Source organism: Apteryx rowi, unplaced genomic scaffold, assembly GCF_003343035.1.
Source record: "Apteryx rowi isolate R43461 unplaced genomic scaffold, aptRow1 scaffold_1, whole genome shotgun sequence".
Lineage (NCBI taxonomy): Eukaryota > Metazoa > Chordata > Aves > Apterygiformes > Apterygidae > Apteryx > Apteryx rowi.
In genome coordinates this window covers 5,813,957-5,838,497 of record NW_020447196.1, presented here as the reverse complement: position 1 = coordinate 5,838,497, position 24,541 = coordinate 5,813,957, and the positions used below count along the sequence as shown (strand labels likewise).

Genomic DNA, 24,541 nt, shown 5'->3' with positions numbered 1-24,541 from the left:
TTCAAAACCCTTGGGATCTCAATTTAAAAAAAAAAAGGCTTCTCTGGATTTTAGAAATATTAGGGATTATGGCCTAAGTATCAGTAAGAGATACCTTACGGTAAAGATTCCCTTACAGTTTGCTCTATCTGTCATCAACTGTTTGTTCACAGCGGCATATTCCTCACCTCATCACAGTAAAGAGCTACAGACAAACCGAACGAGGCCCCGTCCCAGTGGGGAGCACCCACTGCTCCTTCACTGTAGCAGCTATGCAGCGACGGTGTCCGCAGAGAGACAGATGTGAACTGTCTAAACAGACTCTCATATGCCTAAAAAGAAAGTGCAGCCAAGGTGGATAAGAACATGAAACACAATCTTTCTGGCTTACAATGACAGCTGACTGCATCAGTAGCACTGCACTGTTCATAAATCAAAATAAGCAAAGCCTGCTGTAGGCTATTCTCTTTGCACTCATGCTAACATTTTTTTTTTTGTTAATCTACACAGCTATAATATTATCAGGCACACCACTGATGTAAAACAAGCTCCCGTGAAGTCAGGAGAACTCACTGATACAAGATCAGATCCTACACCTGACTTTGGCCTTGTCTTGTTTTTCCTTCAGATCTATGATGAAGCATCTTCTAAAAAACAGTCTGTTTGCAAATCTGTACTTTCCTTTTCCATAAAAGCTTCTCGGCAAGGAACAAAAAAAAATCTTTGTGACCTCTTATAACTTTCTTCCTCACTCATTTCTCTAAGATCATTCTGTGTGCAGATAATGTCCTCTTCAACCATACAGCTGGTACTTTCAGTTCACATTTGCCTGTATGACTCATTCGGCCATTTCATATGCCCTTCTCTTACTATTTACTGCAGTTCCTTAATCCTGGATTCAGCAAGACAGTTCCTAAAATGCAAGCGGGGGGGGGGGGGGGGGGGGGGGGGGGGGTGTCCTGGAAGCTGTAGGAGGTCGTTTGTGTAGTTTTTACTACTGCTTCTCACCTGTCCTTAGTGCATGGACATTCACTCAGTAGATTGGAGGGTGGTTTTGTTTCCTTTTTTAAAAAAAAGCCAAAAGCCAAAACAGTGCTTGCCTCCCCTCAATTTTTAACCAGTTCCGTATTTTAGACAACAGAAAAATATAAGGAGCCAAAACAGGAGCCAGAATCAGAATTATCTCCTCAGCTGTGCTGATACACAGTGCTGCACCACCAACATCTGAACAGCACCCAGTGCACAGAGCAGTGCTCTCGCAATACTGAGTGACTTTTTTTTAAGTAACAAATATAGTTAAGATACTATAGAAGTGGCTATTTATTCTAAGCTACTATCATGAATAGAAAAAGTCATTTTATAATCAGTTTTCAGGTAGGCCTTTGCACTCCAGACTGTTTAATTATTAAAGTGGCTATTTACTCAAAAGTACTATCATGCATATAAAAAGTCATTTTATAATCAGTTTTCAGGTAGACATTTGCACTCCAGACTGTTTAGTTTATCAGTGGAAACCACTTCTCAAATGCATAAAGTTGACATAAGGACAATCAAAAATATAATACCAGGTAGCCAGGCACAATGCACATTTAAATCAATTCAATAATCTGGAAAACACAAAGCAGCACACTGTTCTTAGGAAAGATCTATTTTAAAACGAATTGTTGAACATTGTTGAGAACACGTGACAGGACAGCTTTAATAAAAAATGAGAGAAACACTGAGTGACCATCCGAAAAAATGTTATATCTGAGAATGCAACAAAAAATACAATTGCTCCAAATCAAATGTTGCACAATTTACTTGGAGAACTTTTTTTAAGTGAAGTTACTAGAGTTTGAAGATCTACCCTAGGTCACATTTCTCACTGAACTCACTGTACGCCCTCAACTATTCGGACACATGTAGCTCAAGGGAGCAAAGAAGGATCACATTTTTGCAACTTAGATGCCAACTAGAAACTGCAGTGCAGGTAACAATTTTACCTACTCTAGTACTTTGCTGCCTTTTTCCTCGGGGTTTGTTAGAAGCTGGTTAGAGCAATGTTGTCTAATTATCAGATGAAGAAACTGGGCGAACAAAATCTGAGACTCTGTTGTGACACCTGCCCCTGGTCTGCTGTCCGGAGATGGCAAATACATTCAAGTCCTCTGTGCTTCACATGTACTATTTGAAGGGAATATAGCTTTTTATCTAACTGCAGTACTTTCCACCGAGAACTGAGGAGGCTTTATCAATTCATGTTTGTACAGCCATCCAAGGTCCCTGAAAGGCAGCATAAAGGATTGCTATGACTACTTTCTCCTAATAATGTTTTTTGCCTGCTTACCAAAGAACTGTACTAACATGCCGCCGCTGCAAAGCAAGCTAAACGTGCATTAAGCTATACGCATTGCAAAGAAAAAGGTAATTTATCCTTCTCATGTGCTTGGTAGGTTACCTTTCTATTTCTCACTGCTTATTATATTCACACATTCACCCTTGGTGTTAAACATGGTAGAGATGATGATTTAATTAGAAACCGGAGGGTTCTATAAGGCAGTGTTGTTCGGTTAGTTGACACTAGGTCAGATTCTCCTCTCGGATTAAATCTAGCATGGCTTCATTAGGCATAGCAATTTTGGAGGAGTTTAGATTGTGTATCAAAGTAAAATTTATCTGTTTCTGAAAAAATATCAAATTTAGAAGTGTTAGCTACTCTGTATCATAGGGTTTAATCCAGTGCAAATTCAACAGGATTCTTTGCATGGAGCTACTTAGGAATATTGGAGTGAGAGCAGCAGAGAGAAGGGGGGAAGATAGTCAGAAAATACTTATTAATCTAAACTAAAGCTCTACAAATTCCACTTTTCTGACCAAGATTTTGACAAGAAAGTTTTCTTAGGCTTGAAAGTGTCAAGCCACCAGAAGATACTCAGTGCAGATCCCTTGGACATCTGCCTTCAGTTTAGTGAAAAAAGGTCATCATTTTCCAGCGAGTCTTTGCTTTCTCAGGAAACATCGAAGCAGCAACACACATGGATGCATACTCTATTGCATTCATCCTGACAGGCGCTAAAATGAACATCTCTGCGGTTTTTGCAAGGCAGTTCTTGCCAGCCCTGCGCCTGCGTTCGGCACGCAGGGACTGCGCAGAGCCCTGCCAGGGCAGCGAGGCCGTGCGGGGCAGGAGCCGCGCGCCGGGCTACGCCGTGCCGCCGGGCAGAGCCGACCCGACAGCAGCGCCCCTCGGCCCGGACCCCACGGGGACGAGGTTCACAAAACCGCCAGCCCAGTCCTGCCGTGCAGAGCCTGCCGGCCGCCCGCCCGCCCCGGCCCGGGGCACCCCCGCTCCCCACCGGGAGCCCGGCCAAACGCTTCCCCACAGGCCCTACGTGTCTCCCAATGCACGGAACATACTGTTTCCAGTATTTACTCTTCCCCACACTGACACCGCTGTCGGGGTTTCAGCTGAGTTTTGATTAACAACTAGAAACGGCAGAATTTCCAGCATTTTGGAATGGAATATATTCTAGTCTGTATTATTCATTTATCAGTAATTTTGTTAATTTCTTCTGCTTTGATGAAACACAATTTTTTGCATGGAGTTTTTAATTTTCCTTCACATTCATTCAGATTCCAACCAAGAAACCATAAGCAAAAATAATCATTTTAATTTCCAGCTTTTCTGACAATCAGGCATGCAAATTACCTGAATAATACCGACAAAAATCTTTTAAAATGTATCAGGAAATATCTATTGTTTTTCTGATGTATAATATTTACTTCTAAGTAAATTTCTCTCTTAGGATCTTCCTTATCACTATTTCTAGCTTGCCTGGAATCAGTTTCAGATATTGGAAAAATAATTTCTAGGATTAATGTAAGATTTTAGTCTGATCAACCAGAAAAATACATCATTTCAGCTACAACTGTCTACTCATTTTCCAAAGTCTCCATACAGAAACCTGGTTTACACTTCTATTTAACATGCAAGCATAGAAAAAGTGTCATTACTAACTAAATTAACCTCACATAAGCATTGATATGTATTTTTGAAGTGAGAAGTCCACGAGATATGGGGCAAACGCCACAAAAAAGTTAACAAAAGTTCATATGAATTTGTCATCAAATGGGTTTTCACTCCATGGACTCCTTATTTACATTTGCTGCTCATCAGTGTTACAGTTGATTACTTACCAAAAGAACTTGTGAAATGCAAACTGTTCATTAGTACCACGTTGTCTGTACCGCTCTCTCAAACAATTCTAATAATTACTCCCTATCTGCAAGAAGAACCTATACGATATGAGTCATGTGCCCCATAAATCAGTTTGAATACCAAAATCTCTCAGTTAACTGTCTGTGGTACCCTGAAGACCAAGAGTTATTTGCTAAAATAACTCAACACATAAAATGAATAATGTTGGTGGAAAAATCATCACCTGCTGAAAGAAAATTTAAGAGCTTAGCATGAAACTTAGCTATTTGAATAAACGGTTCCCCTGCTGTCTTTAAGGAACATTGTGGCCCCTGCTTGAATCAAAAAGGAGGTTTGAGCTATTGGGCTAATCAGAGCCAGCAAGGTAGCTGGAGCATGTACGTCGAGGCAGACCAGCGATGGGACATCACGGGGGCACACCAGGGACAGCCACGCACGGGAAGGAACCGTGCGTCAGCCGCAGCACGCACTCGGCTGTCCTCTTCTGCGTATGGCCGCGGGAGTCATTACTTGAAAAGGTGCATCTGATTTCCTCTTCTCAGTCCTGGCTGCCCCCAGCGGGCATGAAACGAATTGAAAAGCCAACCCCTGCATGTCATTCACCTGCCATCCATCATAAAGCGAGTTTTCTCGCTCCCGACTCCGCAGGAATTCATCCCCCTGCTCAGGCACACGAATATCTCTCTTCTGCTACTACCTCTGGCATTTCAAATGAGACCTGCTGGAAGAGAAAACTATCATGGCCAGAAAAAGACAGACATTTAGTACAGCCTGTCAGGAGGTAGCATCCATGGAACGTGGCCTTCACACCAAGGCAGTGCCCTTATCCAGTTACTGCTCTGCAGGGTCCTGCTTCTGAAGTGTTCGTACATGCTGCCGAAGAAGGGCATTCTTAAACACCATGACAAATTCAACTACTGATTCAACAGTTATGGAGACTCCCCACTGCAGAATGGAAAACTCACAGTATCATGCAGTAACTCTTCTCAGAGTCAGACTGTCCTGTGGAGCCATGCTAATCAAATATTCCTAAAAAGGCTGGCATGCAAAGCCCTCTGGTGTGCAGTGGCACTTCTACCAAAATGAAAAATTCTGAAAAATGCCGAAGATGAAGTAGACGGCATTTTTTGCAACGGGCTCTTCTGTCTTAGTCTATGTTTGACCTGCAAGGCATACCGGGGGCAGACCCAAACTCCACCAAACAAATTGTTCGTAAAGGGACTTTTAACTTCCCAAAGAGACCGGAAAAGCATCAACAGAGAATTCATTAATGAGTGCTTGAAGGAAGTGAAACCACCTTAAAATCTGAGAACATGATGGATCTGCTGACTGAAAGGGCTTCCTTAAGTTTCAGCAGAAATGTACCTCTATTTAAGAAGATTCAGACTAGTGAAGAGGGCATAAAAAAGGCTTTCAATTAAAACAGGGGGGTTGGGGATATTACTATAATACCCAGCAGTATCACATGTATGTCCAAGGGACATCTTAGTCTTCTCACAAATGCTTTCTATATTAATAGCCAGCCTTTCAAACAAGGCCTGAACTGTGAAACACATACAGACCACCTACTCAAAAGGAGAGTTTGTGTTTGCTCAGTGGATCCTTAGGAATAATCAGGATGTTACCTCAGTCCCAGAGCTCCTAGACAGATAATTGTATGCTCCTTAGGAATTTGAGCCTTCCATTTCTAATAAGCAGTTCCCCTCTATGAGCATACCAGAGCCCTGGAGTTGCCGTTTCTCATACTCATTCTCAGCATCAGCGGCAGAACTCCCCCAGGGAGGCGGACGGAGGCCGCGACAGGCCCTGAACTGAGCATTAAAGACAAGAGAGCCGTTCCTGCAAACAGACTACCTGGAAGACACAAAACTTCTCTTTACAAAGCAGATCCATATCGACACCAGCATGCTTTAATGAAGATTTGACTTTTTAAGTTAATAATGCTTTCTGCAAGGGTGTTTTTAAATGTATCAGTTACGGTGAAATTAACTGCAATTTAAGTGTGCAGTATTGCCCTCCGTTTTCCCAGCTAATCACTTCACTACAGCAATACATGAGATCCCCATTGTACCACTGCAACAAGAAGAAATGACTTTTTGAACACATTTTCAAAAACTATAGTCTGTACTAGCTGACATTAACCAACTGGCTTTTTCTTTGGTTACCATGCTTCGTAATTTTATGGATAAAAGACAGACTGAAGTGATCACAACACAGAATCATACTCAATGCCTCACACTCTCCAGTTGTAAAAGGCCCACATACCCAAACAAAACAATGCAAAACAATTAAATCTCACTCATTTTCCTGCAAAAAATTCAAAGCCCAAGTAACTACATGGAATACAAAAGAACTATCTGAATCAAAAAGATTTATATAAATCCAAAAAACTGCATAAAACACAGCTCAGGTACTAAAAAGCAGCTTCAAAACTATTTTACTTAGCTATTTCCTACACATTCACAAATAAGGAATGTTCTACAGCTTCTGTACAATGTATACAAGAGAAATGTACAGGAAAGCAAAATTTCACGTTGTAATAAAATCTTTTTACTGTTAATGATGCTGCACCACAGGATAACATTGATTGCCTCGTTACCAAAGAGCAATTTTGGAAATATCTCACCGCCTTCCTGCCCAAAATATTAATTTAATCTTGCATTTAGCAAACTGTGTGATGTCAACTTAGCTCTATCGCAATTAACTGTTTCATTTTTGATGTACATGCTGACAGCTCCTAAGAGCTAATGAAAAGTCATTTATGTGTAATTTAAAGTCTGATTATCTGAGTGTTAAAGTTCCTTCACAGTGCTTTACATTGCAAAGGGGAAATTTAGAAAGAAAATTAATCAGCTTTGCTACATTAAATGAACTTCTCAATCTGATACGAAAGTCAGGTCTAAAGTTTGCTAATATTAACATATGATTTAAAAAATGGTTTTACCTGAGCATAATTTCAGGAATGATCATTTTATATATGGTAAAACCTGAGAATAAGGGATAAAGGAACTTTATATGTGTCTTCACACTTTTCAAATGAGAAGGAACTGAATCAATAAATGAGCTCTCTGAGCAAGATAATTTTCTACATTGTACTTGGAATTGATTGAAAATTTCACATGAATCATTTTTTCCATCCAAAAACAGGTTTTATTCTAAATCAGTATTTTCCATATGAAGATATTGATTAAAGCATATTCTGTGTCAGGGAAAGTCAAAACATTGCATTTTGGTCTGTCAGGCCGGAACATATGATTTCAAGCTGAGTTAACATAAACTTTGATCTGGCTCAGCCACAGAGTTGCTGCCTATGGCTACTCCCCGCCACGGCCTTGCTCTGTAGTGTTTTCCATGGCACACAATGGCCATCTTTGCTACTGAATCTTCTCTTCTCATTAACTATGGTAGCTCACGTAGAAGCTGGGTTTGATGCCAGTTTTAATAACTTGCAATTTTTTTGTTTAATTCAAAGTTTCTTAGTTTGTTTGTTTTTTTACAGTTGTCATGTCATCTGGTTAAAATGGTTTTGTGCAAGGAAGAAGCTTCATATTTCCAATTTGATCAGATGAAAAGTATAGAAAATAATCAAATTTCCTCTAGAAAAATCCATCCCTCTAGGAAAGTCCATTTGCACTTCTATGTGTGCTCTCTCTGATTAATGTGATTCTGTTGTTATTTACATAGCTTTCATATTTTATTATACTTTCTAGGCTACAGAAGATGAAGCATCTTATTCTACTTTTCTCATTGTTCTTGGCTCCAGCATTTGCTTATAAAGAAGGTCAGAAAACAGAACAAAACTTTTCTTCTTCAAACGATACCAGTCATAAACGACTTAAAAGAGCCTGGATATGGAACCAAATGCATATCAAAGAAGAGATTGATACACCATTACCACACCACGTTGGAAAGGTAAATAACAGTCTTTTGGCAATGAATAGTTAGAAATGCAGACAGCAAATGAGCGTCTTGAACAGTGCCACTTGTTTGCATTTTAGGCAGAATAGAAGGAAAACAAGGAAATAAAAATGGGACTTAATAACATGCTATATTCTTAAGAACGTGGAGATAGAATAAATCAAGAGTGATGTCAAAGGGATTAGAATTCTTTGGAAGAATACAAATAAATTTTAGAGAATGGCAAGTATGGAGCATCCAAAGTGAAGGAACAGTTGCATTGCCTGCTGGTGTAAAGTTAGAAGGAAATCTGGAAGCTGATGTATGTCAATAATTTTCAGGCAGCTCAAGATTCTGTCTTTCAAGAATTTGGGAGATCAGTAATAATAAATAAATAAAAATAAATTTTGATTTAATGCTTCCTTTTACTGGAAAAGTTAGCAATAGGAAGTAGTTCCTCAATTAATGCCCTTTAGTAGATAATCTAGTTTATATTTTATTCAGAATCAAAAGCAGTTCTGTTTAAAACACTTACAACCTGTAACCTGAGTAGACTGACACAACAACTACAATAAAACTCCTCCCACATGGTATTTAGGGCACTTTTTCTCTACCAAGAAGCACTATTGTATATTTCCAGAAAACACTGTCTTCCCCCCAAAATCTGTCCATCGTGCCACAGTTGCCCCTTAAAATGTCATATACAATTACTGAACTTGTACCTCATTTCTAACAACAATAAAGCTCTGAAACGCTTAATGTATAATTGCAGTTTCGTGTTTCTGCATTTCATTAGAAGTAGCAGGTATAAATCTCTGCAGATTAAAAAAATGAAAAGTAATTTGAATGAAAGATGCTTTATTTGTGGACTTTTTTGTAAATGTTGAAATTCAAGATACTCAAATCAGAGTGGATATAAAAGAAGAGCTTTTATTTGATTATTTAATCTAATATGTTATAATCTGTGCCTATATGCATCACCTAAAGAACACACAGATACTGTAAGTAGTAAAAGGTTGCAAAGATATATCCTATTCCAGTTCGAGAAATCACTGAACTCCAAACTTCCCATTAGCACCACATGTTGGAAATGGCCATCTCCTTAAATTCCACCAGCGAAAATTTCCCAACCCTTATCAATCAGTAAGAATCTCATTAGGAAAAACATGGTATTTAATATTTTAACTTGATCTGACTCAGTTTTACTGAATCAGATTCAGAAATGATCACACAGGCAGGTTGTCTGACAGATCAGCGGGGCAGTTCCCTCCAACAGGATTGTCGTGATGAACAGCTGTTGTACATATCCACAGACTGATGGCTGTGATGTCTGTTTCTACTAGAAAGTATCATTCATCATGACCTTTCAAGTACATTAATTTGTTTTATGAACATTAAAAATATTGTATGAATTTAAGAGATATAGTTCTAATGTTACAGCCTCTCTTGAAACTGTCTGTTGGCTATCTAAACCTACAACAAGGTTTTCAGTTTGTTTTGTTCCTTTACTCATCAAGCTGTCAAACTGTAATGATGAAAATACAGATGTTAAATAAAACAACGAAAGTGTAGTGTATTTTATATATGCAAAAATAAGTAGTGGGTAAAAAATTTTAGAACTGGCCTATCTTTACTCCTACCGGAATTACTGTCAGTTTTCCCACTGCTTTCAAGGAATGAGGCATTCTCTGGTTCTGAAAATTCGATCTTTGGTGTACTTGGAGTATTTGTTTGTTTGCTGGTTTGTTTGCTTTAAAAAACATAGCTTATATCTCCCAGCTTAGATACAAACCAAAAATGCTACGTTTAGGAAATATCTTACACAATCAAATAACTTTGTTTCACAAAGTGAAAGCAATTAATTGTTAAAAAAAATGTAATGAGCATTGACCTGCTTGCAAACTCATTTTCTCCAGGGCGGCACTCATAGAATCCTATGATTAACTGCACATCACCCAGACAAAGTTCTTCCAGTCTAGTCTTTCAAATCGAACTAGTTTGACACTTTTCAGATAAACGCAGTTGCACATTTTCCTCCCACGTACAACAATCAGCATCTGTCAAGACTGTCTTGGTAAAGCGAAGCAGACCTTTCTGGATCAGGGCTGTTTACTGGCAGAAAGCACGAGAGAGAGAAGAGGCCATAGGGTACTCTCAGCTAACACAGGGTATCTCTGTTTCTTCTCAGACCAATTCAGTAGGAGATTGAGGAGAACGCTTCTATTCCTGGAGCTGCCCTAAATAAGAGTAATTCACTTTGTACTGTGCTCTGTGGCCTTTCAGCAGAGGAATGCTTCTGATTACTTTTGCAATGTCTGTGTTCAGTGCATTGCATTTGCAGGATTGAACACTTGATAAACCCTTTAAAAAGGCCACAGCAGCAGCATGGCAGAACTGAGTGACAGCTGCAGGAATATGCTGATACGTTTTGATTTTATCTTTCGCAACCTTGGATGCTTTCCTTTGTAGGTTCATCCTCAGTTTTAGCAAAGGCAGTCTTCAAAGTTTGCCTCTTTTACACTGAATAAGTAAATAAAAATTGAGAGAGAAGGCACAGACCATACTCCCATCTTTGAGATGAAGGTGGGGTTATTTTTCATGTTACATCTCCAGAGTTGTAAGCTGTTCTTCAGCAGCCCCAGCAGCCCAAAAGCATGATTAACTATGTGAAATGACGGAAGAAAATGTTAAAGACACATTTCAAAATAGAAAGCCTAAATGAAAGGATGTTCAGCAGTAAATGACAACTACAGGATAAATCAAATCCTGAATAACAAACAGCTGCAATTTATGATAACATCAGTAACAAAAGACTAGAAATTCTTGGTCAAACCCAGCAATTATTGATAAATAGCCTGATGAAGTAAGAATGCTAATATAGTGCACAGAAAATTGTGGTTTAAACCTGCTATCAGTGTACTGAGATGGGTGAAAGTACAGAAATGGAAGAATCATCAGATTACCTCCAGATTAAATAAAATAATGTGCAAGACCATTTGGAATTGGATTAAATTACATTTAAAAACTGATTAATGTTTATTCTTTTTTTCCCCATACCTTTCTCATTGCATATAATCTTAACTTTTAAACCCTAGGAGGTGAAAATTTAATCTTATTGTCATAAGCATAAGCCTAAAAGACTGATCATAAAGGAACTACATGTGACTACTCACAAGAAAGCTGTCAGCTATGGTAGGAGTTCTGCTAAATGCTAAGTAATAAATAATAAAGCTGAATAATGTCAATAGCTGTGAATACGGATATGATACCATAATTCAGTGAAACCTAGGCAGACTCTCTGCTATGTTCGGAAGGTTACTCGCAAACAAGAATAGCTCGAATGGAACAGGGCGGCGCTTGAATGTCATAATGAGGTTAACAATTTGTATCTGTAACTGCATGAGCAATTTATATTTTTAGAAACTGTGAGATTTAATCAAAAAAAAAATTCTTGGTATATAAGCAAGCAAATTTCAGTCTAAATCCGAGTTTCATCCTACAGGCCTGGATATAGGATGTAGTAAAGTAGCTACTGTGGTGCTGTTTGTTCAGCAATACTCCAGCAGCCACCAAAATTCTTGATGACTATTCTGCTCTCAGATTGAATCTGATGGAGGTTATGATTATGTGCAACATCTAGTAAAACTGTTTTGCATCCAGATGCCAAAGCTCACTTTTATCTCTTTGAATTATGCCTTCTAGATCATGTCGAGTGTAAGGAACAACAATGCTAAGTATATTCTTGAGGGTGAATATGCCAACATCATCTTCAAAGTGGAAGAAGACAGCGGTGATGTATATGCATTTGAGAGGCTAGATAGAGAAAAAAAAGCAGAGTATGAGCTGACAGCTCTCATTATTGACAGAAGAAACAACCAATCGCTGGAACCACCATCTAAATTTATTATCAAGGTTTATGACATTAATGACAATGTCCCCGTGTTTGTACAAAAGGTATTCAATGGATCTGTCCCAGAAATGTCACCAGTAGGTACGTTCTTCATTCACTCATTTCCCTTCATGACCCTGACTAAAGAGCAGAATTTGTGCTAAACGTACTGCTGGATAATCCTTTTCTAGGAACCTCGGTCACCAAAGTGACAGCTGTAGATGCTGACGACCCAACAGTTACAGGTCATGCCACGGTTACCTACCAAGTCATTAAAGGAGACGAATATTTCACAGTTGATGATTCCGGTAGGTCAGCTATGCAAATGTCAAACTTCTATCTTATGCTTTTAAGAAACACAGTTTTAAGCCTTTTTCTTTCTGGACAAGGTGGAGAATAAGTTACAAATTCAATTATTGATTGTAATTTTGAAAGATTTTTCATTCATAATGGCACAGTGCCACTGTCTGCATCTGAAAATGAACTATTAAAGTCAGGATATTGGGTGCCATGAACTAAATGACAAGATAACAAGTCCTTTTTTCCCACTGAGGAAGAGACTGACTAGGAGCTAATTTAAGTTTATGTTTTCAGTTTGGCATGGATATCATTCCTGTGACCAAACAGAAAAAGGTGAATACATAAATCCAGAAATTGCATTGCTCAAGAAAAACTCGCAGAAATGCTATGAAAAAATAAGCAAGAGGTAGATGGTGATTCCATGCCTAGAGAATTCCCTACAGCTTCGCAGCTCTGGAGTTAGGAGGGCTGGGTAACCAGCTTCCCCAATTAGTTGAGACCTGGAGCAGCTCATTACATACGAACTGAAGTGCATTTTATTGGTTTGATTTTGATTTTGAAATGTGGTTTCCAGTTTTATAATCAATAATTTAACACTTTTTGTCCCTAAATTTTCTTCTTCAAGCTTACAAATAATGTGAATCTCTCTTGTAAGCAGAAAGCATATTGGTTCTCTGAAGCTCAGACAAAGCAGTGGTCAGACAAACTCTCTAAGTGCTATAGGGATCAAGCTTAGGCATTGTTAGAATTAACTATGCTTGTAAGCAGCAAAGATCAGTTTAAAGGAATGTATTGTACAAAAACCTCTCAAATACGCCATCATATAGAAAGATTTCTAGCATTTCTAACATTAGAAAAACACCACTGTTAAAATGCTACTTAAAGCCAAATGCATGGCATAAGGCAAAAATGAGCTGTCAAAATTAAGAGATGTCAGACATGCTACAAAATCTAATCATATTCAATGTTATTTTTTTAAAGGTGTGATTTTTACAACCAGGGCTGATTTAGACAGAGAGAATCAATCAACATATGAAATTATTGTTAAAGCAAAAGATGCTCCAGGGTCTTCTGGGGATTCAAGCACTGCTACAGTCATTATCACTTTAACTGACATCAATGACAACTTCCCAGTATTCAAACACCGTAAGTATAATGCAAGTGGTGTATCAGTTGGAAAGCAAGGGTTGGCATGATTAAAACAGATTTATATCAGAATTCATCACAATTTAACATTTCTTTAAAATGGACAAAAGAATCTCACATATTCAGAGGGTCTTCTGTATTTCAGCCCTAGCTACATTACCCAGCTGATGCACACCTAGAACAGAAAAAGATTGATACTAACTTCATCACTTTCTACAAAATCTTGACAATGTTGAGAATTAATTAAACTTTTATAAAAAATACATCAAAAGTACTGTCTGTAGAGACAGATAACTGAATTCTCAAGGAAATATTGTTCTGTATGTCTAAAAACTAAGAACAATTTTTAACTAAGTTCTAGCTTTCATGAGCACACTCTCTTTTTTGCTGTTTTTTTTTCTTTAACAGCGTCGTTTCACTTTAAAGTTCCTGAAAACGTTTCAGTAGGAGGAGAAGTTGGCAGAGTCAAAGTGGAAGATGTTGATGAACCACAACATAGAAATACGAAATACAGTTTTGTCAGAGGAGATTACAGGGACACCTTTGAAATTGTAGCAAATCCATTCACAAACGAAGGAATCATTAGGCCAAAGAAGGTACTTTCCCTAGTAACAGACAAAGATGACTATCTTATTTTTCCATTTGTAACAAGAGTGATTCCGCACAGGACTAGGAGTAGGAAAAAATGGAAATGTGTGGAAGTCGCAACATGAAATGTGCTTATCCAGAGAAGCCTGAACTGTGAGCTCTGTGATGAGAACAGCTGGTGATGTACTAGCCCATTTCAGCCACCAGTACTGGGAAAACCTTGAATTATTGCAAAGAGTGCACTGGAGACTAAGTCAGATGTTCAGGTTTGCATGTCAGGCTCCTCTCAAGCTTCAGATATTCACATGTTTTAAAAAGTCAATGATTTTAGCAGTTTAGGCTCCCAACCAAGTCAAAGAATCTTTCTCTTCTGCAGTCAAAGTGAAAACAAAGCAGAAAACACGAACGAGTCCACCTGAACGCTCTTCTGAAAGTGCTCTTTAGAATTTGGCACTTGGTCCAGTCCTAGTGAAAGCCTTCTTACCTTCCTCAACGCATTTTCAGAGCTTCCCAGTTACTTACTGGTAGCTCTGTAAGAGGGCCCAGACTCTTCAAAGCTTTTATCATAGTTTGCTCTTTGTTTTTTAATTCTCAGAACAACTTAATTTGTACCAAGGGACATTCCTGCATTACATGGAGTGTTGCCAAGCATGCATTGATTTCATTGACTTACAGTAAAAAAAAGGGCGTTGACTATAAATTATCTCCTGGAATACTCAGATTGACATGAATGTGCTTTTTACTTCCAAGCCTCCCTCTAACTATTAAGACTAGCAATGTCGTCAAGAAGAGGAGAAAACTTTAAGGAAAAAAAGCACCAAATGTTACAGTACTTCCAGTGAAGTCTGGAGATGTGATAACATTAGGTGTGAGCAGCCTTTCCTCCCCAAACGCAGCCCTTCCCCGATCCTTTCAGGACCCTGAGGAGTGCCAGTTCTTTGCAGGCTGCATTGCCGGCAGCCTGCGCCGCGAGGACCAGCACCAGGAGACCCCCCAGCGTAGCGGGCTCCTTTGGAGTTTGTGCTGCTAAGAACCAGCTCATCTTTTAACACACAGTGGGCAAAATTCACCCCAATGTTATGCAAGGGGCCGCATGCGTACTCCATAATTATAAATATACAACCATTTGAGATAAAATTTCAACTGCTAGATAAGCACTATCATTTCCATTTACTGTGTCCACTCAAATAAAAAAACAGTCACTACTGTTAACTACTGTATATTTCACAGTACATATACAATCTCAGACAACAGTTCATATGGACCCAAACTTTGAAATAAGAGATAGCTGGGTTTTTTCTCACTGCCCTAGTTCCTGGCCTTCTTTCCATTACGGGATGCCTTTTACAATCAGGCAATGAGAAAAACAAGCAAGTGGATGTTGTTTATCACTACCTGTCCCAGCTATCGGTCAGTGCAGCTAGGAAATCGGCCTTGAATGACTGCAGAACAGAAAGCCTGGCCAGGAGGAGGAGAATCTGGCCCTCACCTTTGAGAAAAAGGAGCTAAACAAGCTTGGACGAGCTCTGATGTAGCCTAGGGGGAGAGAGCACAGCCTCTGACAGAAGCCTACAGCTACAGAACTGTAAAAAGAAAATTATTTAAACTGAGAAGTTTTGCTGAACTTTGAATACTGAAAAAATTTATTCAAAACCAGAAGTTGCTCAAGCCACCCTACCTGTGAAAAAGAGAAGTTCAGTGAGGAAGTGCTTTCCCAAGAATGTAGTTAATTTGAAATTTGCTAGTATTTCCAAAGAAAAATGCCAGCACAGAGCTTTAATTTGCATAGATAGCCAATGCAAAGTTTACTTAGACATCAACAAAAGAAGAATATCTGTTTATCTTTTTTCTAGCCCCTGGACTTCGAAAAAGTAGCAGAATACAAGTTTGACATTGAAGCAACAGATCCCACAGTTGATCTTCGCTATTTTAAATCTGGTGGTTCTAGGAGCATCTCGACTGTTACCATTGAAGTTACCGATGTTGATGAGCCTCCTGTCTTCACTAAACTGCCATATGATTTTAAAGTAAGAGAAAATGATCCAGAAAAACGAACACTTGGCTCAGTTTGGGCACATGACCCTGACGCAGCTAAACGGAAAATCAGGTAACATGGCACTAGCTCTAGTAATTCTATTTGAAAATTGAGAATTTGTTAATGATCCCCAGAATTTGATAAGTAACTAAGAGAATTTTGCCCAATTTTTCAGAAATCCACAAGCTGAAAAAAAAATCCAATTTAATTTTTCAGTCACTTCAACCATGGACATATACTGGAACCAACAAATATGAACATAAGTTACATTTACCCATGTAATTACCACATAGAATCACTTATAAAACATTTGCACATTTATGGGAAAATGTATAATTCTGGATACCTTTATGTGGCTATAATTTATTGTTGTAATTTTTATTGTAATAACTTTCTTGAGCACGAGCTTTGAAAGGAAAATAAAACAGACTTCTTAACCAGCAAAGGACTATAATTTGGGACCTTTTCTGATGATATATTACACTCTCACAGCTTGCATAATTTTAGGGGAATATTCTGGAAGAGTCTGATCATCATATTAATGCAATTTGTCATACAACTCCTCTCTAGCCTTCTACTATGAAGAACAGAAGTGAAACACAGTATTATCACCCTTGTATTAACAAATCTCTTTTTAAACAAAAACCAGATTTAGTCGCCGAAGAGCCAGTCCTAATGGAGACTACATTAGAATATCCGATACTGGAATTATTCAAATTCCTAAACCTCTGGACAGAGAATTCAGTGCCTCATACAACATAACAGTAGCAGCCCAGGAAGTCCTTGAAGATGGTAAGTGCTATCTATTTTCTTTTTTGAAAGAAATCAGAATATGACCGTACAGCAAGACTATAGCTTATCAAAAAGGAAAGCCTCAACCTGACAGCTTGTTCACACTGAGCTACAAATGAAGCAGATGCTCACAGGCTCTGCACAATAATCTTCCAAATCAAATAAATACCTAAAAAAGATTCATTCACACATTCAGTGTGTTAAAGGAATAAAAAGGGCACGGGGAGAGGAAGAAGCTCGGGATGAATGGATAAGCCTCATGGTTAGAGCAGAGACATCCCAGCTGCCTCCCGCCCTCGCCCAGTTACAAACGTCGCTGCCGAGTGAGGGCAGGGGGAGCACGGCTGCACCGGCACCTCCGTGCAGCTCGCCTCCCGCCCCGCGCTCCAGCTGCCCAAGCACAGCTGCCGTTGCCTTTATCGCTTTCTCTTACTCCAGCACAGCAGTAAAACTAAAGCCCGACTCCCATAGCAAACGTTGTCCTGGGGTTTCCAACTGTTGAGTGACAATGCCTATGTCAGGGCCAGGCCCTGCACTGGCCTCACCATCACAACCCTGCCTCTGTGCCAGCGGCCTTAATGCCAGAGGATGATCTTGGACACCACAGTCACAGAGTCTGAAGAACCAAGAAGCCATAAGCAATTACCATTTTCCTCTCTTCTTCCTCACAGAGCCTGGATAATTTAGTCCAATATGAAAGTTGTTAGAAAAAACTCTGAATCTATCAAAGGAAAAGTCAGTATGAATGATGGAGCTAGGAACTCTCTTTATTCATCATGCAGGAGACACAAAGATGGACACAAGCAAGGGAAAAAGGGAGCAATACACCACTGAGATTCCCAACGTCTAAGTGACATGTGTTGTTGGTGGTTTTTTTCAGGCCAGCTTTCTGACAGAGAATCACATGCCCAAGTTCATGTCATAGTTATGGATGTAAATGATAATGCTCCAGAACTTGTTTATCTCGAGGAACCCAGAGTGTGTGAAAATGCTGCACCAGGAAAGGTGAGACAGGAGGTTTTTTCCTTAATCCTGAATTATCTACTTCCAAGTCTAAGCAAACATGTCTTTTATTAAAAAGTTAGTCTCAGTTTTCACAGCCAAACACCTGATCTGAAATTATTTTCAGCAATTTCCAAACTGTCAGAGGTCAGAAATCTCTCTTTAGGACTTTATACTGATAGGTTATAGGCATTTATCTGCTTACACACATGGACTGCACAGTGCCTCCCCTCCAGGTTTGTAAGTATGTACATGCATTAGCAATTGAACTGGGAAGTAAAGACAATACTTGCAAAGCAAAAATTAGCAATTCAGTTGCCACACTGCCACATGCAATGTTACTGTAGTATTTATGAGTGGGCAATTATTTGCATACACAAGTAGTATTAGCATTTGTGGTTTTAGATGTTCGGCCTCAGATACACATATTTAGCGTATATATATATAATGTTTGATTAATTTACAATCTTTGGAACAGATTGGACTCTTTGAAGGAATCTGTTAGAACACACAAGGTACTATTTCACCTTTAACTTAATGTTTAAACTACCTTTGGGATATAATTATACACATCTTGTATGTATTATACATCTACTGTACTGCAGGTTGAGGTTTTCAAAAACAAGCAGGTCATTCAGGAGTGGAAGTCTCAATGACATTCAATGACTGAGACTCATCTCTAAATAAGTTGAACACTTCAGAAGATATCCATCTTATGTATTTCAATGAACATTCATTATGTCTTTTAGCATAAGACATTTTTTATGCTTTAATTACCCAAGACTTTATCTTTTGTCTCCCACCTGTCAGTGAAGTTGAATCACTATTTTAGGAGAAAGACAGTGCTCTTTTTGAAGAGTTATAAGGAAATTACTTCCCTTGGAAGAACTGGAAGAGGAGCATCATGAAACTTCTTTGCCCTGCCCTTTACTGAAATTGTTACACAGGATACACAGCCCAGCTTTAACTTAGATACTCTAAGCCTTTTTACCACTAGAGGCAATGCATACTGAAAATTATGACCTCTTCCTTCTTTATAGGTAATCGTCAGGATTTCAGCTACTGACAAGGATGAAGTATCACCTAGAGGTTTCTTCAAATACTCCCTGGCCACAGAAGATAGCAACTTCTCTTTGATTGAGAACTATGGTAGTGTATCTCTGCAGTGGATTTTCTCAGATAGCCTAAGTGAGACACTAGGACACGGGGGAGAAAAGGTGTAGCAATAACCCAAGTTTGGTCCAGTTGAGGTATTGTTATTTAGAAAGTCTTAACCTACTACAGAAATGTTGTTTGTTGCCACCCAAGTTTGACTGGCTTTCCTAACGGCTTGCTCTGTCTCAGCAGAAGATGTACCAACTAACTGATAATCTATAAGGAAAATCAGGTAGAGATTATCACTTAATTATATGTTGTTACTTCTTCCAGATAACACAGCTAATATCACTGTCAAATATGGACAGTTTAATCGTGAACTTGCAAAAATCCACTACCTGCCTGTCATCATCTCAGACAATGGTGATCCTGACCTCAGCAGCACAAATACGCTTGTCATCAGTGTCTGCAAGTGTAATGAAAAAGGCAACTTCACTTTTTGTGAGGAAAAAGTTCAACAAGTTGGAGTTAGTATTCAAGCACTGGTGGCAATTTTCATCTGCATCTTCACAATCATTGGTAAGTATTTGACTTTTGTAATGTTCTCTGACTTAAAATGTGGGGAATTTTTGTTTTTTTCTTAACTGAGTCCACAAAAACTTTGTGCCTATAAAATGGTCATGAAAGCAGAAATACTCTAACTATTTGAGTCATTTAATTTGCTCTTTTTACCTGGCCTGTTAGCATATTTTCAACTATTAAACTGTATTTGTTCTATTGGAGAGGTTAAGCCATTGGAAAGGTTATTGCAGGTCTACATAATATACTTGACTCATTGTTACTAGGCTCACATGGAGCTATAAATCAGGAAATTTGTGCCAACGCAGCAACAACAAACAACAAATTCCTGTTTCCAAAGGCTAAACTAGTCCCGACACCCTTTAAACAGTCCAGTGAACATATTTATATAAATACATCTGTAACAAGTTGATAGATCATCTATTTGCTGTATTTGGAATCTACCAGAGAATGGGCAACTGTTGGGGTTTTTGTTGCTTGAGAAGAGGTCCCCATCACAAATGTCACAATATAAGTAGCATTTAATGCCCGCCATGAAAAGATTTGCCAATTCAAGGCAATAGTTGATAGAGCTATTCAATGAATTTGTGACTCTAGTTCAAGAGTCACAATTTCTGTACAGACTGAACTGCTTTGAGAACACACAAAACCTACAATGTCTAATAATCTTTTCCCCTCAAGAAAAAAACAAACCTTCATACTTTACGTATCTGAAATGCAACTTGTTTTACTCTGCTTCCTTACATCTCTATTTACATTTGCCGATGTATATTTTCTTTGCAGTAATTGTATTGCTAATTCTGCTAAGAAAGAGACACAAGAAGGATTTGAGTGGTCTTGGGAGGAACGTGGCAGAGATTCATGAGCAACTTGTCACTTACGATGAAGAAGGTGGTGGTGAAATGGATACCACGAGCTATGACGTGTCTGTACTCAACTCTGTCCGTAAGAATGGTATAAAGCCAGAAGCAGTGCCCTCTCCGTATGCACAAATCCAAAAACCTTCTGGAAATATAACTTCTGGTGCTGGAGAAATGGAAATTATGATTGAAGTTAAGAAGGATGAAGCTGACAATGACAGGGATTTGCTACCATATGACACACTTCACATTTATGGCTACGAAGGTGCTGAGTCCATTGCAGAGTCTCTCAGTTCTTTGGCATCAGGCTCCTCAGACTCAGATATTGATTATGACTTTCTAAATGACTGGGGACCAAGGTTTAAAATGTTAGCTGAGCTTTATGGGTCAGAACCAAATGAAGATTTTGTGTATTGAGTTCAAATTAGCCATTTTCTAATTAGCCAATTTTCTCCCTCCTGCTACAGATAGACGTCAAGAGCCTTTCAGTGGCCAAAGAAGGATTCACAGCTTTTTACCCAAGCAGTACTAGGATTTCAGACAGACAGACAAGAAAAAATCCTGACAGCAGTAGGGATAAAAAGAAACACACAAGTTAAATATATTGACTTCTCCTAGCATTGCCATCCTTCCTAGCATTCTGCTCTTTCCCCCAAATTGCTGCTCGGGGACCTGCTTGAGTCTTCTAGGACACAACTCCCCATCCAGATGAACACTTCTCCTTAAAAAGTGGCTCTGTTTCCAGTTTCTCCTTCATTCCTTCTCCTGTATTCTTTTAATCAACATGCATTCAGGATCAGCATCCGTTGAAATGGAGAGGCTCGGTGGTGTTGGGAAGGCATGTTTTGTATAACCTCCTGGATCTCGGGCCCACTGGTTTGCCTGGCCCTCTTGTAACATCTTGCATTTATATTCCATGCTTACACTTACCCAGCAGAGGCAAGGAGGAACATATGGTCTATCACTTAATATTAGAAATTATTCCATCACATTCAAAAAGAGGCATGATTTTTTCTTCTTTCCAATCTATTAATTATTCTTGCTTTATAGTCTTCTACTACAAATCTGAGTTAAAGATAAAATTAGAGAGGATTTTTAGATGCACAATCTGGTTTCATCTGTCATTTTTAACAGCCTGATGATGATTTCAGGCACCTTTCTGGAGTGCTAGAATTCCTCTAGCTATCAGCAAAATTATTTTTTCTTGCTGTAAATAGGACCTCAGTGTTATTCAATGGTATCCTTCCTGCAGGGCAGGAAACCTGGAGATCAGGGGAATGTTAAGACTCCAATACTGTAGATTTCTCCAGATTGCAACATAGGTGTCTCTAGATCTCTAAAAGGGTTGAGTAAGTTTTCTATTCAACCTTATTAAAGGAATTTTATTATTTCAGGGACAAACAAATAAAGGGCCTCATTACTGTGAAACTGTTTTGATTTTTCCTAAGCAGGTACTGTAAAACGGGTATTTTCCATCTAGGAAAATATTGTAGACTTCCAAACCGGAATGCTATACACCTATGCATTTGCATGCATGAAAGAACCACAAATGTAAGAAAGGTTTTGGAGCTGCAGTCACTATGTCCCTGGTAAGCATGTGCTTAGTTTCTCACCTGATGAAGAGCCACACAATGAAAAGGATGAAACTTCCCGTGCGTGAAGTTATCCAGCCATATACATTTTGTAAAAAAGCGTGTGTCTTAGGACAATGGCCTGTCCCTGGCTCCTGGCAATGCAGCCTCCCATTGCCTTCGATAGGAACAGAACCCAACCACGCAGATACCCAGTTTTGCAGAATCTGTGCTGGAGCTGTATGTATCAGTCTAGTTGATTTGATTATTTAAATTTGGTAGCTAACCAGATAACACTAAATCTTTTTCTTTTTTTCTAAACCAGAGTAGTGGAACCTCACAAATTTGCTTTTCAGTTATCCATGACATCTCTAATTTACACTCCCTTCCCAAAAAAGGCTTTCTCAGCAGGAAATAGCAATGCATTATAATATGGTCTCACATTAGTCCTCCATTACTATAAAAAAGTTGTCTAACACAACATTTAGCAGGACACTAATGCATACTATCATCAATAATTCAAATCACTCAAATTTTCAAATATAAACTAAAGGAAAAATAAGTAGCATCCTGCCCATCAATCAAATCAGCTTTGGATCAGACCCTTTATAAAAGAAGCACATGTTGGGATGACAGTCTTGGTTTATTTTTATTGTGTTCATTCACTTTTATTTTGCTTAATCCAGTCAACAGTGTATGCTATTGAGGTTCCACATGTTAGTATGTTATAAAGAACTCTGACTAATTATACTTACAGTTTAAGGTTTTCATCAGTAATTAAGATATTGGCAATCAACAGGTAAAGTTAGTTATGAAATTATTTAGTGCAGTAAATAAAGTACTTCAGTAAGCATCATCTTGATAGTATTATCTGTAATCGCTATTTTTAAATCTGTTTTATAAAGCTATTTTAAGAAACACTGTATCGATTTCCACTGTATAAAGAGTTTACACTGGATATTTTCTTTTTATGTTGCTGTACTGTATTTTTTTTTTTTTAACTACATAAAAGTGAATTTCAAGTTTGGGTGTCCTGTGTATTAGTGAGTTCCACAAAGACACTACCAGGCTTTGTGTCAGAGTGAATTCAACCACAAAAACACTGGAATCTACACTCAAATCAAACTGAAATTAGACACAAATTCATAAACGGATTTACCACAAAAGACATTTTGTCCCGCTCTTTGGAAAGCTGTCAGGAAGGCTCATGAGGTGGGGAAGAGCAAAAGCCCAACAGTGCAGTCTGGCCTGAGCAGCTGCAGAGGTTGAATCCTCTGCCTTTGGAGGCCAAGTGTTGGCCAGCCCTACAGGACACATTCCATCCCTTCCCACGTGTTTGGTATTTTAGCAGCCGGGCACCACAGGGACTTGGAAGCACCATTTTCACTGACATACTGCCCTTTGTCCTTACTGCAAACGTACTTTGCTCAAATGGAAAGGGATCCGGGCAGGAGCCAAAGTCCTAGAGCCTCGGGTCAGCATCTACCCCCACGTGTGGGGGCTACACCGATGCCACCGCCACCGCGGTCAGTTCCCCGTCTCGTGGCAGGGGGAAACACCAAGCCCCAGCAGACCGGCCTGCTACCTTCATCTTATTCTCCTACCTGCTGCTACAGATATAAGCAAGCAGGATTAAACTGTGTTACACAAAAAGCTCCAACTTTCTCACAATCCAGGAATTAGATCTGACCCAAAAATAGTAGACACCTCTGACAGGGAAATAAAAAATGATCCCTACATTTGCAGTTTTAGATAGCATGGTTCTTTAATATCTCCTTTCTCTACTAATAATGACCACCCCAATATACTCCCAAGATATGCTAATGCTTTAAAAAAATCCCATCAATTTTCCCCAGATACGGCACTCACAGTTTACAAAGCTTGGAATAAAGCAAAAAAGTTCAATTCCTTAAGTTCTAATTGCCATGAGCAAACTCAGAATCAAACACACGTTAGCACAAGTTGTATGAAAAACACAATAGATGTGCTAATTATGTTATAATGAAATGCATTTTTCCAAAGATTTGATTAAACAGTTGTTTGTAACTTGTACCACAGATTTTCATAAAGGTTTTCATTATTCATTTAATTAATATGCATTTTAATCTCTTATCCCTAAAGGTATATCATAAATTATTATTTTACTACATTCAGAGAAGTCCATGCCATTTAATAAAGGTTTTTTACTCCCATCCCATTAGAATTTTTTCTGAAATAATGACTTGTGATTGGAATCCTTGATAAGTATCACAGTAGCAAGGGAAAGCTGTTTGAATATTAACACCTGGCACCCTGCCATACTTCCCAAATAAGTCAGGTGAGCTAAGTTCCCTTTATCAAAATGAATTTCCACTACTCGGAGAAAAAAGAGTTATATCAGCTATTACAGTCCAGCACCACTGATACACCGTTAGGAAGAACATAACGGCAAAAACTGCAAAAATAAAGATTCATTATAAAAGGAGAAAAAAAATGAACTGTTCTTGTTGAGTTCTTGTTTTCTTTCTTCTATTAGTGGATTCTTCCCTTTCTTCCCTTCAGCAACAAGGGGAGCTCCAGAGGGGACCCAGCCACCCTTGTCTTCAGACCTGCCCGGACATAGGTACC

At 38.8% G+C, this 24,541-nt stretch overlaps 1 protein-coding gene across 1 annotated transcript in view; it reads left to right on the top strand.

Moving 5' to 3' along the window:
* Positions 1–20,941, top strand: part of CDH5 (cadherin 5) — a 32,263-nt gene extending 11,322 nt beyond the window's left edge. Inside the window, exons 2-12 of the mRNA XM_026058208.1 lie at positions 7,891–8,092; positions 11,780–12,068; positions 12,158–12,274; positions 13,248–13,412; positions 13,821–14,008; positions 15,854–16,107; positions 16,685–16,827; positions 17,708–17,832; positions 18,870–18,978; positions 19,258–19,503; positions 20,287–20,941. Of these exons, the coding sequence (XP_025913993.1) occupies positions 7,901–8,092; positions 11,780–12,068; positions 12,158–12,274; positions 13,248–13,412; positions 13,821–14,008; positions 15,854–16,107; positions 16,685–16,827; positions 17,708–17,832; positions 18,870–18,978; positions 19,258–19,503; positions 20,287–20,780 (2,322 nt within the window). The 5' untranslated portion in view covers positions 7,891–7,900 and the 3' untranslated portion in view covers positions 20,781–20,941. The remainder of the gene's footprint in view (positions 1–7,890; positions 8,093–11,779; positions 12,069–12,157; positions 12,275–13,247; positions 13,413–13,820; positions 14,009–15,853; positions 16,108–16,684; positions 16,828–17,707; positions 17,833–18,869; positions 18,979–19,257; positions 19,504–20,286) is intronic.
* The last annotated feature ends 3,600 nt before the right edge of the window (positions 20,942–24,541 follow it).